We start from the raw sequence: 16,313 nt of genomic DNA, 5'->3' as shown, positions 1-16,313 counted from the left end.
TATGTCATCATGTGTTTTAACAGTCAGTTGTTGTTTGCTGTTGTTGCTTCTCTGTCCAAAGGACTCTCTTTAGCATCTCTTGTAAGTTGGTCTGGTTTTAACAAATTCCCTTAATTTCTGCTTATCTGGAAATGTCCTAATTTCACCATCATATTTGAGGGACAGTTTTTCTGGGTATATAATTCTTGGTTGGAAATTTTTTTCTTTCAGAGTTTTATACATACCATTCCATTGTCTTCTCCTCTGCATGGTTTCTGCCAAAAAATCAGAGCTTAGTCTTATTGGTTGCCCCTTTTAGGTAACTTTTCATTTTTCCCATGATGCTTTCAGGATTCTTTCTTTTTCTTTGGTTTTGGTGAGTTTGATGATGATATGTCTTGGTGATTTTCTTTTGGGGTCTGTCCTGTTTAGGGTTCGTTGGACTTCTTGCATGGATATATTCTCATCTTTCATTACATCAGGGAAATTCTCTTCTAACAAATCTTTGACAATTTTCTCTGTGGTTTTATTTGTCTCTTCCTGTTCTAGAATTCCAGTTACACATAGGTTTTTCCTCTTGATGGTATCCCACATGAACCTTAGGCTTTCTTCATTTTGTTTTGATCTTTTTTCTGATTGATCCCTTTCCAAAGAAGTATTGAGGCATTTGCCTTCAATCTCAATAATTCTGTCTTCCATTGATTTGATTCTACTCCTTTGCCTGTTCAATGCGTTATCTATTTCTGAAAATTTAATATTAATCTTCTGGATTTCTATCTAGATTTTGTATCATTTCTAATTTTTCATTTATTTTGTCATTTTGTTCTTGTGTTGTCTTTCAAAATTGTTATAGGGTTTTGTCTGTGTTTTCCTCAATTTTATCAGTTTTTTCCTTGATCTGTCTCTCAATCTGTTGAAGGTACTTAAATGCAATTCTTTTGAATTCCTTATTAGGGAGTTCCAATGTTGCTTCTTCCTTAGGGGTATGTTTTGGGTCTGTATCTTGGTCCTTTATTTCTCTTGCTTCTTTTTGTATTCTGTAATGCTCTGTTGTCTCTGAGACATTGTGACGTTGTTGTGTTTATATTTAATTGGTGATTGTATATTGGAGTGACTAACCCACGATTTTTGTTTTCTTTGGGGATGTTATCTACATAAGCAGGGTACTGTGCTCCTTTACTCACTAGATGGCGGCACTTAAACACTCACCACTTGTATCCTTTCCAGTTGTCAGCCTTCCATATGTCCCCGCTGTCCTTGGCAAATGGAGCCTATTCTTACTTAGGTCCCTGGAATCCGAATGAGAATACTGTCACTTTAAATATCCAAAATGGCCACTACTTGTAAACATTCAAAATGGCTGCACCCTTGGTCACTATAAATATGCAATATGGCCATCGCTTGTATACAATCAAAATGGCTGTGCCCTCTGGACAGCCAAAAGTCCACAGCTCGGGTTGTCTCCCTCCTTGCTGTTTCCCTTCCTAGTCATAGGCCACCAGTGCAGTCATCCCTGCATCCCCTGGTGATCAGGGCTGATCTTTAGGTCAGTTCTCAGGTCCTAACGCCACTTGGAAATATTTAGGCTGTTGGTGCCATCAGAGTAGGTGACAGTCTGCAGCTCCATTCATCTCTGTACTCACTGTTTTCATTCAGGTTTTTCCACTAGTTGGTGCCTAATCCACTTCTGTATACTTTCTTTCAAAGCTCAGGGCTCTAGGATTATCTTCTGAATCTCTGTCGATTGGTTTATCTTTTCTTTGTTGAAAAGGGTCTGTGTAGCTTGTCTGCCTATTCTGCCATCTTACCGGAAGTCTACCTAAAATCTCATTTTTATAGGCTTCACTGTTCCCAGGGCTGGGCCCAAATCATGTCCCTCTCTGCAGTCTTTCTTTTTTCAACCATAAACTCATCTAATCCCACTCCACTGCCACCAAGTTGATTCCGACTCATGGAGACACTATAGGACAGAGCAGAAGTGCCCCATAGGGTTTTCAAGGCTATAAATCTTTATGGAAGCAAACTGCTTCATCTTCTCCTGTGGAGTAGCTGGTGGGTTCAAACCACCAACTTTTTTGTTAGCAGCGGAATGCTTTAACCACTAGGTTACTAGAGCTCCTTTAAGCTTGTCTTAGTGGATAAGAACTTGGTCTGTGGAAGCAGATCTATGTGGGTTGAGCTCTGGCTCTGGGACCTTATTTATTTTTAAGTGTCTTTGCCCCCTGGGCCTTAAGGTCTCATTTTTGGGGATCAAAGCAGCACTCCTAGCAGTTCCTACAATTAGCTGGCTACTACCACAAAGCACACACAGACAGGCCCACACAGTATGGGGTAGGAGATAGAACAGGGCCTCGGACTCCTCAGACTGAAGGGGGATCCTGATGCTGAGGGTCCGTGGCTTTGATACCAGAACTGACTGACTCTGAGTTTCTTCCTGTGAAGACTGAATGAGATGAGTGTGTGAAAGAACTTGGAAACTTGAAAAACACTCTGCAAATGTCACTTTTCATGGTCATCTCTTATCAACAGTCCCCAGGGACCTCCCACCTGCTGCCTCTTTCAGACCTGCCTGCAGGAAGATGGCCTGGACTTGGCCTCTGCCAAGTGTTCTTTAATGTATGGAATTGGCATGGCTTGAGAGATGAAGACACTGAGCCACAGTGGGTCCCCTCAGGTCTCAGCCTCCTGCTCCTGGGCTGAGCCAGGCCCCATCAGAGAGGTCCCTGCCGTGTCCACATGCAAGAATGCCACCCTCAGTGACTTCCTTCTGTCCTCTCTCTGTCTTCAGGACACAGTGTGGACCCTGGACTGGCTGGTCTGCTGGGGCGCCAGGCACCGCACCCCAAACAGCCCTTCATGGTCACTTTCTTCAGGGCAAGCCCTAGTCCTGTCCGAGCCTCACGGGCAGTGAGGCCACTGAAGAGGAGGCTGCTGAAGAAAACCAACGAGCTGCCACAGCCAAACAGGCTCCCGGGGATCTTTGGTGAGGTTCAGGGCTGGCCAGGTTCTGAGGTCTGGCTGGCATTGGCTGAGAGAGGCTGTGCAGGAGCCAGGGGGTGGGACAGAATGCTTTGGGCCCTCAGGACAGCTCAAGCGACCAGTTTCTCTCCTGCCACCTCTCCTGGCGTTGGCTTTTGCCCCATGCATCTGAGTGATTGGCCACTTCCCTCTCTCTGACTCACGGCCTCTTCCACCAGGAAACCCTCCTGTCTGCCCTCACCTGGCTTCTTCAGGAGCCATGCCCAGAGCGCAGTCAGAATCATTAGCCCCTTCCTTTGGGTAGCCTTGTGACCCTTGGTTCTTTCGTGGGCACCTTGCAGGATCCACAGTTGTCTATGGAAAGGTCACCCCACTGGACCAAGCCTCTCAGGGTCAGGGATAAACCTGACCTGCCATGTTCCCCACTTCATAGATGCTGCTCTTGGCTGGCTTCTGCCAAGTGCACTTGAATGTATGGAATGGACATGGCTTGAGAGGATGGGGCTGGCAGTCAGATGATGTCTCTGGAGGAATAAGGATGGGCTTGTCCTCCACCCTCAGGGTCCCTAAGGGTCCTCTTTGGCTCTTGACCCGGGGAGGGGTGAGGCTGAGTGTGGGTTGACTCTGCAGCAGTCAGGAGCCATCAAAGGTTCTGGAGCTGAGTTGTGGCATGAGCTGAGCTCCAGGGTTGGGCTTTAAGAGGCCAAATGGTTTAGTTCCTCATCGTTTGTTCATCCAATGTGCCCATCAAACCTTCCTCCTCCCTGGGAATCCCCTGTGGTAGCTGGACAGAGTCAGACCTAGAAAAGACTTTGCATTCTCTGTCCCTGCAGATGCCATCCACGGCTCCGGCGGGCGGCAGGTATGCCGACGACATGAGCTCTACGTCAGCTTCCAGGACCTCGGCTGGCTGGTAACTCCTGACCTCCCTCCTTTCTTAATTGACAAACCCCACCTTTGAACCTAAGTGTGACCCCAGGGAGGGGTAGGACTATGGGTAATTTTTTCTTTTTATTATGTATTTTTGTCTTCAATAGTTTTCAAGGTTTCTGTAGTAAGAATGTGCTATTTTTATAATGAGAAACATTATTATTATCGTAAAAATTATGAAAATGGTTACTCTCTGAATCCTCCACCCACTCATTACCATCAAGTCATTTCTAGCTCATAGCAACACTTTAGGACAGAGTACAGTTGCCCCATCAGGTTTCCAAGGTTGTAAATCTTTATGGAAGCAAACTACCTCATCTTTCTCCTGTGGTGTGGCTGGTAGTCTTGAACTGCCAACCTTTTGATTAGCAGTTGAATGTTTTAACCACTGTGCCATCAGAACTCCTCAGCCAACTGGAATATCAGAGCTGCTTCAGGGAAAGTGAGGCATGGTGGGTAGTGCCTTGTGTGTTTGTTGCAGTGGGAGCTAGAAGATGTGTCCATTGAGTGTGTCCCCCTGTCCACGGAGGGTCTTTGGGGGATTTCAGGCCTCTGGGGCGGTGGTGGGACCCGAGAGTGTTTATGGGCCCTTAGGCTCAGGGAGGAGCATCCCTGAGTCATCCTGTGATGCTGCTGGACCCAGGGGCTCAGGAGGGGGCACATGGTGGACTCACTCACCTTTTCCCTCCCCCCCAGGACTGGGTCATCGCCCCCCAAGGCTACTCGGCCTATTACTGTGAGGGAGAGTGCTCCTTCCCACTGGACTCCTGCATGAATGCCACCAACCACGCCATCCTGCAGTCCCTGGTCAGTACTGCACCCTTCCTGCCTGCACACTGTGTCGGGGTGAGGCACTGATGGGAGGGGACTCGTACAGCCAGCAAGTGAATGAGAGTGCCTGCTCCAGGTCTTGGCAAGTTTTCTTTGTATGGAATGTGCACATGGAGTGAAATTCACACACATACAGAGTACACATGAACCAACTGCATCGCAGACATAGACTGAAAATCTGAGTATGTGGTCTATGCACTGCATACACACATGGGACATTCATGGACTTACCTGGGCACACCTCCATGTGGTCAAATTCATAGACATATGTAACAGACATGCACACCCACCTGAGTACCCCTGTGAACGTATCACACATCTGCCCACACACATGACGCGTGCTGCCCTCTGGTGACGCATGTATGTGCAGCGTGCACTGTGCGTGTGCCTCCTCTCACCTTCCGTCATGGTGTGTGCCCGCATTGTCAGGGTGTGGCGGTGATGCATCTGTGGGCTGTGGCTCTCAGCTCCTTGGTTGCCTTTCATTTGAGCTTTTCTCTGGTTCCTTTCCCGGCTACTAGTGTTTTCTACAGACTGGATGCCTTTCGATGTTCCAGTGTCTGAGGGAACTTTATAGGCTTGAATTTTTTTCTGTCAGAACATTGTTGTTGCTGCTTATTGTTAAGTGCTTTCTGTGTTTGTTGATTCTGGTGTTGCTATGTCTTCCTAGAACTTCTTAGCTGGAATACTAGTTCCTAGTGTCCCGGAGCCTTGTTTTTTCTAGTAAGAGCTTGTTTAAAGGGAGTGCCTTAGACTGAGGCCAAATGAACTGACAGAAGCAGCTCTGATGTTATGACAATGCTTATTTTCCCAGTGGTCAGATGGGGTTTGCTGGGCACCTGGAAGCCAACTTCCTTTGGAAAAGCTCGGGTGTGGTATTAAGACAGGTGTGGAGCAGCCCTGCCCAGCCCGTCCTCTGTGTGATGTGCGTCCCTCAGCCCCTTTGAGGGGAGATCAGGGGTGATGATCCCACCTGCACCTCCCAAGAATCTGTCCCCTCCGCTCGGCCCCTGCCACTACCTTGGCCTAGACCCTCAGCTCCTCCTGGGGCGTCAGTCACAGACGTGAGTGCTCACCATGTATACAGAGCAGCAGACAAGACAGCCCCTGCCCACTGGGACTGCTGTCAGTGAACACAGAGACAAAGGGGACTCGATGATGCCTTCTGTGGGGAAAGGGAGGTGGTCCCCTCTCCAGAGGGATACTGGGTGGGGCCTCTGCGGGAGGAGGAGCACGTCAGTTCCTGGAGGGAGAATGTTCCAGGCAGATGGAATAAGTGCAAAGACCCTGTCTTAGTCTGGGTTCTCTAGAAGAGCAAAACCAGTAAGATGTCTAGATATATATAGAGAGAGATTTACTTCAAGAAAATGGCTCACACAAGTGTGGGGCTGACAAGTCCCAAATCCATAGGTCAGGCAGGGGGTTGGATACTGCTGCCGGCTCAACAGGATTGCAGGGGCTGGCAAATCCAAAATCTACAAGTCAGGCAACAGGCTGGAGACTTCTGCAGGCTTATGTCCCAGGATCCAGAGGTCAGGCAATGAGAAGAGTACAGGGTTGAGAGAGAGTTCTGCCAGAAGGCAGACCATACACCCAAGGAAATTCCCTTTCAACTGTTTGTTTGGTCCCATAAGATCACATCATGGATGGTGATTGTATTACATTACATTACATTACATTACATTACAGCCAGTCCAGTCTCTGGACAAACCACTGAGAAGCAATCAAGTTGGTACATAAAATTAACCATCACAGTCCTTAAGACAGTAAGGGGCTTGATGGGTTCAGGGCCAGTAGGGAGGCAGGGCTGATGTGGAGTAAGCCAAGGGGAGAACAGAGGGAGGTGAAGTTGGAAGTGGTCTGTGGTCCCATCAGAAGGGTGGATTTTATTCCAAGTGAACTGAGAAACTGTTGGAGTGTTTAAGCAGTGGGGTGTCATGATCTGACTTACTCTCCGGAAGTATCTCTCTGGCCACTATGGGGAGGATGGACTGTGGGGGTCGAGGGTGGAGGAGGCACTGTGGCCAGTGAGGAGACTATGGTGGTGCCTGAAAAGAGGAGGTGACAGTTTGGACAGGGAGTCTGGGTGGGCAGTCAGAAGTGGTCAGAGGAGCATAGATCATGGAGGTGGATCAATGGGACACTCCCATGGAGATGGATGGAGGGGGTGAGGAAGGAGGGGATCTGGGTGTGCGGCCTGAGCAAACTGGCGGGGGGGATGAGGAACCCATTTACCAGGATGGGATGGCCTGGTGTGGGGGCAGAATTGCTGTTGGGGTTGAGGGGAAGATTGGTAGAAAGCAGTAGTTCTGCTGAGACCATAATATGTTCGAGATACTATTAGATCTTCAACGGTGACATTGATTGGATAGTTGGCTCCACATATCTGGAGTTGAAGGGAGAGGTTCAAGCTGAAGCTGTGAATTTGAGACACTTAAGTATGTTGAAAGGACTTTAAGTCAACACATACACACATGCACATTCATGTACAAAAATATAACAATACACATTTCCAATAGAACATATGTAAAATACTTAGCATAGTGCCTGGCACATGAGAATTATGCAAAAATGTTAGTTATTATTCTTTGACCCAAGATTAATTGAATCAAGTGATACATTAGTCTTCAAAAATCTCTTTAATCAATCTATATAGATGGTATAATCTATATAGATGTGTCTCTTTGTTACTCTGATGAAGCTGTGGTCTCGGTTGAGAAGTTGCAGAATGGCAGCACCCCTTGATACTGACTTCTGTCTCCAGTGTCCCAGTTCCCAGACCTTAGAGCTCCATAGCAGGCAGTGATGGGTAGTGCCTCCAGTCTGGGTGGACATCCCTGGAGAGGCTTCTAGGTCCCAAGGCTGCACACTGCCCAGCTAACTGTCCTCCCCAGCAAGCTGGCTCAGAGCTGGGGCTTCTGGGCAGAGGCAATGAGGCATCATTGAGGTCCTATCACAGCTTTGCCCAGGACCTGTTCAGCAGCACCTGTGATGGCTGGAGGTCCTGGTCAGCAGAACAGCCCCCACACACTGATGGCAGCAGGTCTCCTTCGATCTCCATGTCCCCCAATAGACGCAGTGCTGACCTTGAGGACCTTCAGTGTAAATAGCAGCTCATTCTGCCAAGTCTCAGGATGCATATTTTGATAGAGGCTGAAAATGGTCTGCTCATTCAGTCTCTTTTTGGGGGGCACAAGCTGTTTTAGAGCGTGGTGGTGAGACCACTGACGGGCACATCCTGGCCACGTCGTCAGATAGGCATGAGTGGCTGTGGCCTCTGTGCCTGTTTCCACATCTGCACAGAGCAGTCCTTGCCTGAGAAGCTGTCATTAGGGTAGAAAGTACTTTGAGAGATAATAGTGCTGAACACATCAAGGGTGAACCTTGAATATCTAGAATGTTCCTTGAACATTCCCTGGCTCACCCTCTGGAGAAGGAGACCCACAAACAGACAATACTGACAGGATGTGATCAGGGATACCAAGAGGGATAGAGTGAAGGATTCCAGAGGAAGTGGTGCTGCTGATGGTACCAGCACAAGGGGCATGGTGTGTGGGGAGAAGTGGGGCTTTCCCCATCTGAAGGGTGTGGACGTGGCAGGGCATGGGCAGGAGTCCAGGGAGCAGTGGGGCAAGTGTGGGACCTGGACCACCAAGCCAGGGGCTCAGGCTGAGCCCTGAGGGCAGTGGAGTGAAGGGTTCCAGGAGGCCAGTGGCAGGTCATCTGTGCTCATTAGCATCTGCTGTGACCATGGGAAAGGATGGCGCATGGATGGGGCGTGTTGGGCTGGAGAGTCGTCAACCAGGGCGTGTATAAGGCAGGAGCTGGGGGCTGGGCTGGGTGGGTCCTGGGAAAGGCTGCCATGCTCATGCCTCAGGTGCCATCTTTCCTGGCCAGGTGCATCTGATGAAGCCTGATGCCGTCCCCAAGGCATGCTGTGCGCCCACCAAGCTGAGTGCCACCTCTGTGCTCTACTACGACAGCAGCAACAATGTCATCCTACGCAAGCACCGCAACATGGTAGTCAAGGCCTGCGGCTGCCACTGAGGCCATTCCTGCCTGAACCTGCTGTAACCCTCCCACCCCACCCAGTCAGACCCCCCAGGGGACTTCTCACCTCTTTCTAGAGGTGGGAAATTCCCTAACTCCATGGCAGGGATGTCCCTCAGAGGTCAACATGTCCATGCCCCTACCTCCTTCATGCCAGGCTCTGTCCTCTCTAGGACTGTCCGTGCCCCCTTTCCCTCCCTGAGGTCTAGTATACAATGTCCTGCCTCCAACCCTGATGGTCAAGGAGGGCTCCACTCACCCTCCTGCCCCAGAGGCATGTGCTGGCAGGGCTCCCTGTGGTTGGTACAAAAGTCCTGTCTTAAGGACCTGTCCATGCCCATCACTGGCCCTTCTCAGGCTGTGGGATGAGCTGTGAGGCACCTCGAGATTGGCCCATCCAGGCTCTTCTCCATCCATCACAGGGTTTGCGTATATGTAGATGGGGTCAGGTCCACCCCCCTGCCTGCCCCTGCCCCCAGCTGCAACACTGGGCATTTCTGGAGAATAAAGAGCATAGACTTGCCCTCAGTGTTGTACATTTGTGGATCTACCTACAGTAAGCAGGTGGGCCAGGTCAAGAAAGAACTCAATGGACAATGTGAATCTGGCATTTGTCTTCCCATCTTCCTGCCTTGAGTCTGCCTCTACTGCTTCGGGAAGATGTTCAGTTCATGGACCTGTGGCCTCTGGAGAACCTTGGAGGGTTCCAGTTAATTCATCTCTTCCCCTTAACTATGTTAACCCATCGAGAACTGAGCCCTGTGGATGTTATGTGTTTGCTGAGCTGAGCATGGTGGTGGTACAGCACAAATGCCATCATTTCCCCTTCTCTTCTCTATGGCAGACATCAATAATCAATTTTGACATTTTCTCTCCTGGATCTGGACAGTCTATCAAAATGATCAGCACAGACCTCCAGGCAGCCATTACCAACGGATCAAAGTGGACACATGGAGTGAGAACAGCTTGCCATCTCCTACCATGCTGGACCACAAGCCATTCCACCCAAAGCCATGTATTTACACGCTGGGCAGCCGGTGACCAGGCAGAGGGTGAGGGCAGGGGCTTCTCAGCTCCTGCGTGTGTCAGGTGTCAAGAATTGTCAAAAACAGGGTGGTCACCAAAGTCTATGTCACCCTTTGCGCCCAGGAGCCCTGTCCTGGTTCTCAGGACCTTCAAGGCAAAAAGGCCTGTCTCAGGGGAGTGACAGGCAGTAATTAAGTTGAGCTGGGTGGGGAGGTTTGTCTCGGACTCCACTGTTCCCGGAAACCACTGCTCTCCTTGGAGCAGCTGCTGGGAGTTGGAGTGTTTATTTGATTTCTGACTTGCTAAGCCTGTTATTAACCTGCTGGCACAGACAGAGTCCAGCTGCACGCACCCTGAAATACCATCATTAAAACCAGCCATGTCCACAGGCCCAACCCAGCCGAGGTGGAGCAATCATGTGCCCAGGGATGCTCATTTCTGATGAGGGGCCTCTGAGACAGCAGGTCTGGCAGGGGTGGGGCTGAAGGGGCATGCTGTGGGACAGCAGCCTCACCACCCAGAGCTGGGAGACCCACCCCTGTACACAGAGGGTAGGCTCGACTCTCTGTAAGGTGGTAAGTTCCCCATCATCACAGGGACCTATGCTCTGGCTTGGATATAGGAGGCCTGACATGTAGGTGGCTTCTGCATCTGGGCCTCAGTTTTTCATTTATAACAGAAAGCAGTCGACTGAGACCTAGCCTCACAACCCTGAACAGACTCAGTTGGACATCATGGCTCAGGATTAGCACATAACATGGAATCTATTTGCCATTCTAGCACTTACCTAACAGTTCTCTCTTTCTAACATCAAATAAATTACAGTTATCCATTGTAAATTGCCAAGTATTTTGAAAACTAAATTTCTACTTGACCTGGTGTCTTTAGCACCCAGCCAAAGACCTGAACAGTTGGGTGTCTGTCAAATTGACCAAAGGTTTGTAGATCAGTACACCTTAGTATCAAGCTGTGCCCAGCAGGAATGAGTAGGAATTGCAATCCTCCTTTTTCATGCAGAACAGCTGAAAAACAGTAAGTCATCAGCTACTTGCCCAGCAGCTAGTTTTCCAATAGCTTTTGGCTCCAGGTGGTCACCAAATGGAATCAAATAGAAAAAGCCTTTGAGCCATAAAACAATTGTGGACACAGAGCCCATGCATTTTATTCCACAAGAGTTATGTTTGCTGAGCTACGTTTGGTGGCTGGAGTGGATGGCCCAGGCTAGCAAGTGTCATTATTTCCCTCTCCTTTGCTCAGGGAATGATTTGTTCATCTGGTTGCACCAGACTAGAAGGATAAACAAAGGGTCGGGGGTCAGTTCAGATCCATTGACAGCAATGAGTAATCAGTGACGGTAGTAAAAAAAAAAAAAAAAAAAAGCTCAGAAGCAATGCACAGCAGTCCTGGTATTTACAGTGCAACACCAAGTCTATTGGCGTTTTAGTGTTCACACTGTCTTCTAACCAGGAGCCCTTGAGTGACACAAGTAGTTAAGTGCTGGGCTACTAACCAAAAGGCTGGTGATTTGAACCAACCCAGAGGCACTTTGAAAGAAAGGTCTGGAGATCTACTTCCAAAAGAAAACTCAATGGAGCATAGTTCTATTCTGGCATACATGGGGCCATCACAAGTCAGAATTGACTCAATATCAATTGACAACTAAGATAGGGAAGTACCACATGCTAGAAAAACTTCTCTAAGAAATAGGAAAGGGGGCAAATGGGAGAGTAGTAAGAATACAGATTTTTGGAGGCAAATGATTTGAATCCTGGTTCTACTTCTTTCTCTGTAGAGTAAGATATTGATTCTTTCTTCCCAAAACTATTGTGAAGATTAGGTATGTACACAGTGCCATTTAGCACAATAAATGGCATGTAAATGCTTAACAGTTGGCACCTGTTGGCATTTTATTACAAACAAATTTGCTAATTTTGAACCATCTCTGTGCTGTCCCATTAAACCACCTCCCTGACTGTGTTCTGTAGGTGATGGTGTATTTCTTTCAGAGCTGTGTTCTTCTCTGAAAACTCTACACACAAGTATCTCTGAGAGGAAGGGGTCAGGAGCTGTATTGTCATCTGCTTAAAAGGCCTGAGGAATATACCTTGGTTGTAGTGGTCAGTGAAACTCTGCCCTGTGGTCTCAGACATGCTGGGATCCCACAAGATATGTCCTGCTGAGAGAGTGCAGCACCCACTGATGTCTCTGATGGCAGTTTGAACTGGGGAATTGTCCATCCAGGGTTTTGCTCCTTATGGTTGGCCTTGTGCAATCACTTGACTCACCTTTTAAAAAAATATGTTTTTTATCTATTACAAAAATCATGCAGTTTTGAGGAAATTTAGGAAAACACACACACAAAAAAAATAAAATACAATTCAAATCACCATAGTCATACTACTAAGAAAGAAAAAAAAAAAAAGTCACTGCCGTTGAGTTGGATTCTACTCATAGTGACCCCTCTTTGGGTTTCCAAAGCAGTATCACTATGGAAGCAGATTGCCCAATCTTCCTTTCAAGGAGTAGCTAGTGGGTTTGAACCACCAGCCTTACTAAGATACACACTATTAATATATTGATGACTTTATTTCTAGGCTTTTTTTTTCCTTAAAATACAAGCAGTCTCCAAGTTACAAATGAGATCCATTCCTAAGTGTGTCTCTCAGTCAGATTTGTAGGTAAGTAGGATCAAGTGCATAAGGTTCTTATTTAGCCTTACTTTAGTGCAATGGATTGAAAAGCTTCACCTGCAGCAAGTGAAGCTAATTGTGATGAAGAATTTGTTGCAAGTAGGGGTTGGTTCAGCCGTTTCAAAGTGAGAGCAAATTTATATAACATTAAAGGGCAAGTACAAGTTGTTTGTAAGTCAGATATTCATAACCTGGGGACTTACTGTATAGATAAAAATATCTGTTTGCACATTATCGATATACCATATAAATTGCTTGTGACATGCTTTTACCTTATACAGTAAAAATTTGCTATTAAATATTTTTTGAAAATATGGCTCTCTAGTTTGAAGGCTGGCAGTTCAAACCTACCAGCCACTCCTCAGAAGGAATGTTGGGCAATCTACTTCTGTAGTGATACTGCCTGGGAAACCCAAGGAGGGGTTGCTGTGAGTCGGGTCCAACTCGGCACATAACAACAACAAGTTTCCCATCACTTGAGGTCTATGAGACTCAGTTTTCTCCACTAAAAACAGGTCCCACAGTTCCTTCCTCGATGTGAGGCTGCATGACTATGACAAATGGTGGTACCCCTGGAGGCAATATTCTGGTAAAGACAGGAAACACCAGTGTAATCACAGAACACAGCCATAGATAATATGTAAACAAATGGATGAGGCTTGTTCCAAACCCCTTTATTCACAAAAACAGGCAGCAGGCTGGATTTGGCCCATGGCTGTAGTTTGCCTGCCTCTTCTGTCTACTGACAAATGAGTACCTGACACAGAGAAGGCACTTTGAGTTATAAAAATAACCACAGAATGAATGAACAAATAAAACAAGTAATCATGGAGGCTCATAAGGAAGTAAGACTGTAAGACTGGCCAACACGAATGTAGGAGATCCTGGATAGAGAGGGAGAACAATGTGGAACAGAATTCAACATCATTAAAAAAAAAAAAGAACAGGTTTGCTGGTCTGATAGACCCTGGTAGAACCCCTGAGATTATGGCCCCTAGCTGCCCTTCAGGTCTGGAATCGAACCCACTCCTGTGGCTGCCAGCTAAACAGAAAGCAGGTATATTTACATTGGGTAGATATATTCCTTGAAGAGATCAATCATGGGAGAACAGAAGGGCTGTGCATGCACAGGGACACAGCTCAGGGCAAGAGTGCATGGGAGGGAAAGACACAGGGAAGAGATGGCTATGGTGAGGAAGTGGGAGGGGAGCTGTTGCCTTGTGGGAAATTACAGTCAATATCATGAGACAAAGTGTATGTGAACTGCTGTATGGAAGATGAATTTGCTCTGTAAACTTTCACGCAAATCACAATAAAATTTGGAAAAATAAAAAATAAAAAAAAGACTGGCCAACATGAGTTTAGGAGCACAGGCAGCAGAAGACAGGAAATTTCCCAAGATCTTTGATGTCCATTGCCCTGACAATGGTCTGACAGTGATATGTGACTGGAATCTTAGGGAACTGACCCAGGGAGAGAAGAAAAGCCTGCCTCAGTGGGACAACTTAGCCATAGATGCAACCTCTGACAACTAGGAAGTTGCAGGGGGTGGCAGTACAAGAACCAGGATTGATTTTACCAGAAAACATCCTAGTAGTCCCAGGAGAGGCCCTCGCAGGAGAGGCCCTTGCAGCAAAGGCCTGGTGTAGCTGATGACTGTCCATAGACGGTTCAGGGTGGGGAGAGTGGGCGCCTGTGTTGGGCCTGTGTCCACGAACGTATTCTGGAAGGAGCCCATGGGAAGTCATGCCTGCAGAGGAGCTGTTTCAAGGTGTCACCAAGAAAGGTCTCAGGGCATAAACACTGCTTCTTCCAAGGGACACCCTCAGGGGCTCCCTGCGGGTTGCCCTGGACACACAGGGACAGGAGCAGAGGCAGTGCTGGATCACACGTACTCTCCACAGTCGGCGACGATCACTTTCTGCTTTGGCTTCCCGTCCTTGCTGCCCTGGGCCTTCATGCAGAACAGAAGAGGAGAAATCGGGAGGGAGGGGTGAGGATAGAGAGCAGCTTAGGGTACCCACCCCCACCTGCCCACCTGAAACCTGCCCCTCAGAGGAAGGGCTACTAAGCAGAGCAGCCCCTGGCCCAGCTCCGGGCAGGAGAGCTGTGCACCAAGGGTCGGGGAAGAGGAGGCTCATTCCAGCCACCTACCTCAATCTGCCGCAAGACATCCAGGCCTTCGGTGACTTCCCCAAACACTACGTGCTTGCCGTCCAGCCAGTCTGTCTTGTCACATGTTAGGAAGAACTGGGAGTGATTGTTTGGGCCAGAGTTGGCTATGGAGAGAGATGCCTTCGTGGAGCAGTGGTTAAAGTGCTAGGCTGCTAACTGAAAGGTCAGCAGTTCAAATCCACTAGCTGCTCTGTGGGAGAAAGACATGGCAGTCTGCTTCCATAATGATTTACAGCTGTGGAAATCCCATGGAACCATTCTACTCTATCCTATAAGGTCGCTATGAATTAGAATCAATGTGACATCAAGGGGTTTGGTTTTTTTTTGTTGTTGTTGTTCAGCTGTGGAGAGAAGTCCTGGGGAGGGAATGACCATGTCAGCTCCCTGCACCCGTGGCTCCTGACCTCAGAGGACATCTGTGCAGACCTGTCTACAGCCCTGAAGCCAGGCAAGCTCAGAACTGGATGCACAGCCCACTTGGGTGTGTCCAGATTGCTTTTATTCAACTACTACTCAGTGCAATGGGGTGAGCAGGGCTGTTTCAATCATTTTATATTGGTTTGTTTTTTCATTGCATCATTTATTTCACAAATACTTGTTAAGGGTCTACTTTGTAAAAAGGCCCCTGTTGAACCCTAGGGACACTGGTAAAACATAGTCCCAGTCCTGGTGGAGCTCAGTCTAGTGGAAAAGAGTCATTCATTTGTCATTTATAGTGAAGCTCAGTGACATGGACATCTGTGGGAAACAGCATAAGAGGTGGTAGAGAGAGTGAGAGCCAGAGAGTGTGTGCATAGTATCAGTGCTACTATGTGTGGCAATGTCAGGGAGGGCATTCTGGAGGAGGTGAAATCTGAGTTTAGTCCAAAAGGTAGGGTTTGGGGGCACATGCGGCCCGGAAGAAGTACTGTCTGCCTGACAAGCTGGGGACTCGGGCTACGGTGCCGTGTGAAGGTGTTCTTCCGACATCATGTCTCACCTACCGATGAAACTCTTGCGCAAGAAGATGGAGAAGTGGAACCTGAAATTGCGGCAGCTAAATCTAAAGCTACTGGGGACCTCGATTGAGAGCCTGTCAGAAGCTTAAAATGGAGACTTACCTGAAGAAACCATGGGAAGTGGAAAAGATTGAAAAAAAAACAACAACCCTAAAACAGTCTATGAATATGCACTTGTTAGGATCCCAAAATGGAGACATTTCTAAAGAAAACTGGAAAATGTAAAAATTAAAAAATTCCCAAGAAATCTGTCATTTTAACCAATGGGGAAGCAACAACACAGCCTCCCGATTCAGAATCAAAAGAGAAAAAGGGGGGATGCTGCTGGGCCTGGTTTAAGTACTATTCTGAGGAAAAGAGATGTGATGAGCCATGAAGACTAGCTTGAAGTACCTGTGGCTTTTGAACAGGTGGGCCCTGCAAAGTTGGCCAGTTTGCAGAAGGGAGACAGACAGGTGCAGAGAAGAGGCCAGCCCTGAATTCTGGTCTGTTGTTATGTGCTGTTGAGTCACACCCGACTCATAGCGACCCCTCCTTGGGTTTCTGAGGCAGTATCCCCATGGAAGTAGATTGCCCCATCTTCCTTCTGAGGAGTGGCTGGTGGGTTTGAACCGCCAGCCTTCTGGTTAGCAGTCAAGTGCCTTAGGCACTACAC

General features: G+C 47.9%; 1 protein-coding gene and 1 pseudogene across 1 annotated transcript; both read left to right on the top strand.

Annotated features, from left to right (window-relative positions):
• Positions 1-2,620: 2,620 nt before the first annotated feature.
• LOC103212696 (bone morphogenetic protein 8B-like) lies at positions 2,621-8,766 on the top strand. Its single transcript, XM_007958660.1, has 5 exons — positions 2,621-2,639; positions 2,768-2,962; positions 3,792-3,871; positions 4,585-4,695; positions 8,617-8,766. Exons 1-5 carry the CDS (start codon positions 2,621-2,623, stop codon positions 8,764-8,766), a joined length of 555 nt encoding a protein of 184 aa, XP_007956851.1.
• Positions 8,767-15,630: 6,864 nt separating this feature from the next.
• LOC103212695 overlaps positions 15,631-16,313 on the top strand; it is a 2,756-nt pseudogene continuing 2,073 nt past the window's right edge.

The sequence above is a fragment of the Orycteropus afer genome, unplaced genomic scaffold (genome assembly GCF_000298275.1).
Source record: "Orycteropus afer afer isolate SDZICR_OR568_19922 unplaced genomic scaffold, OryAfe1.0 scaffold01067, whole genome shotgun sequence".
NCBI lineage: Eukaryota > Metazoa > Chordata > Mammalia > Tubulidentata > Orycteropodidae > Orycteropus > Orycteropus afer.
This window is presented reverse-complemented; position numbering and strand designations above follow the sequence as displayed.

Bases quoted from the DNA above. Each gene is read 5' to 3' on its own strand.
- LOC103212696 (XM_007958660.1), top strand. The intron at 2,963-3,791 runs GTGAGGTTCAGG...CTGTCCCTGCAG, and splicing joins CAGGCTCCCGGGGATCTTTG to ATGCCATCCACGGCTCCGGC. The intron at 3,872-4,584 runs GTAACTCCTGAC...CCTCCCCCCCAG, and splicing joins TCCAGGACCTCGGCTGGCTG to GACTGGGTCATCGCCCCCCA.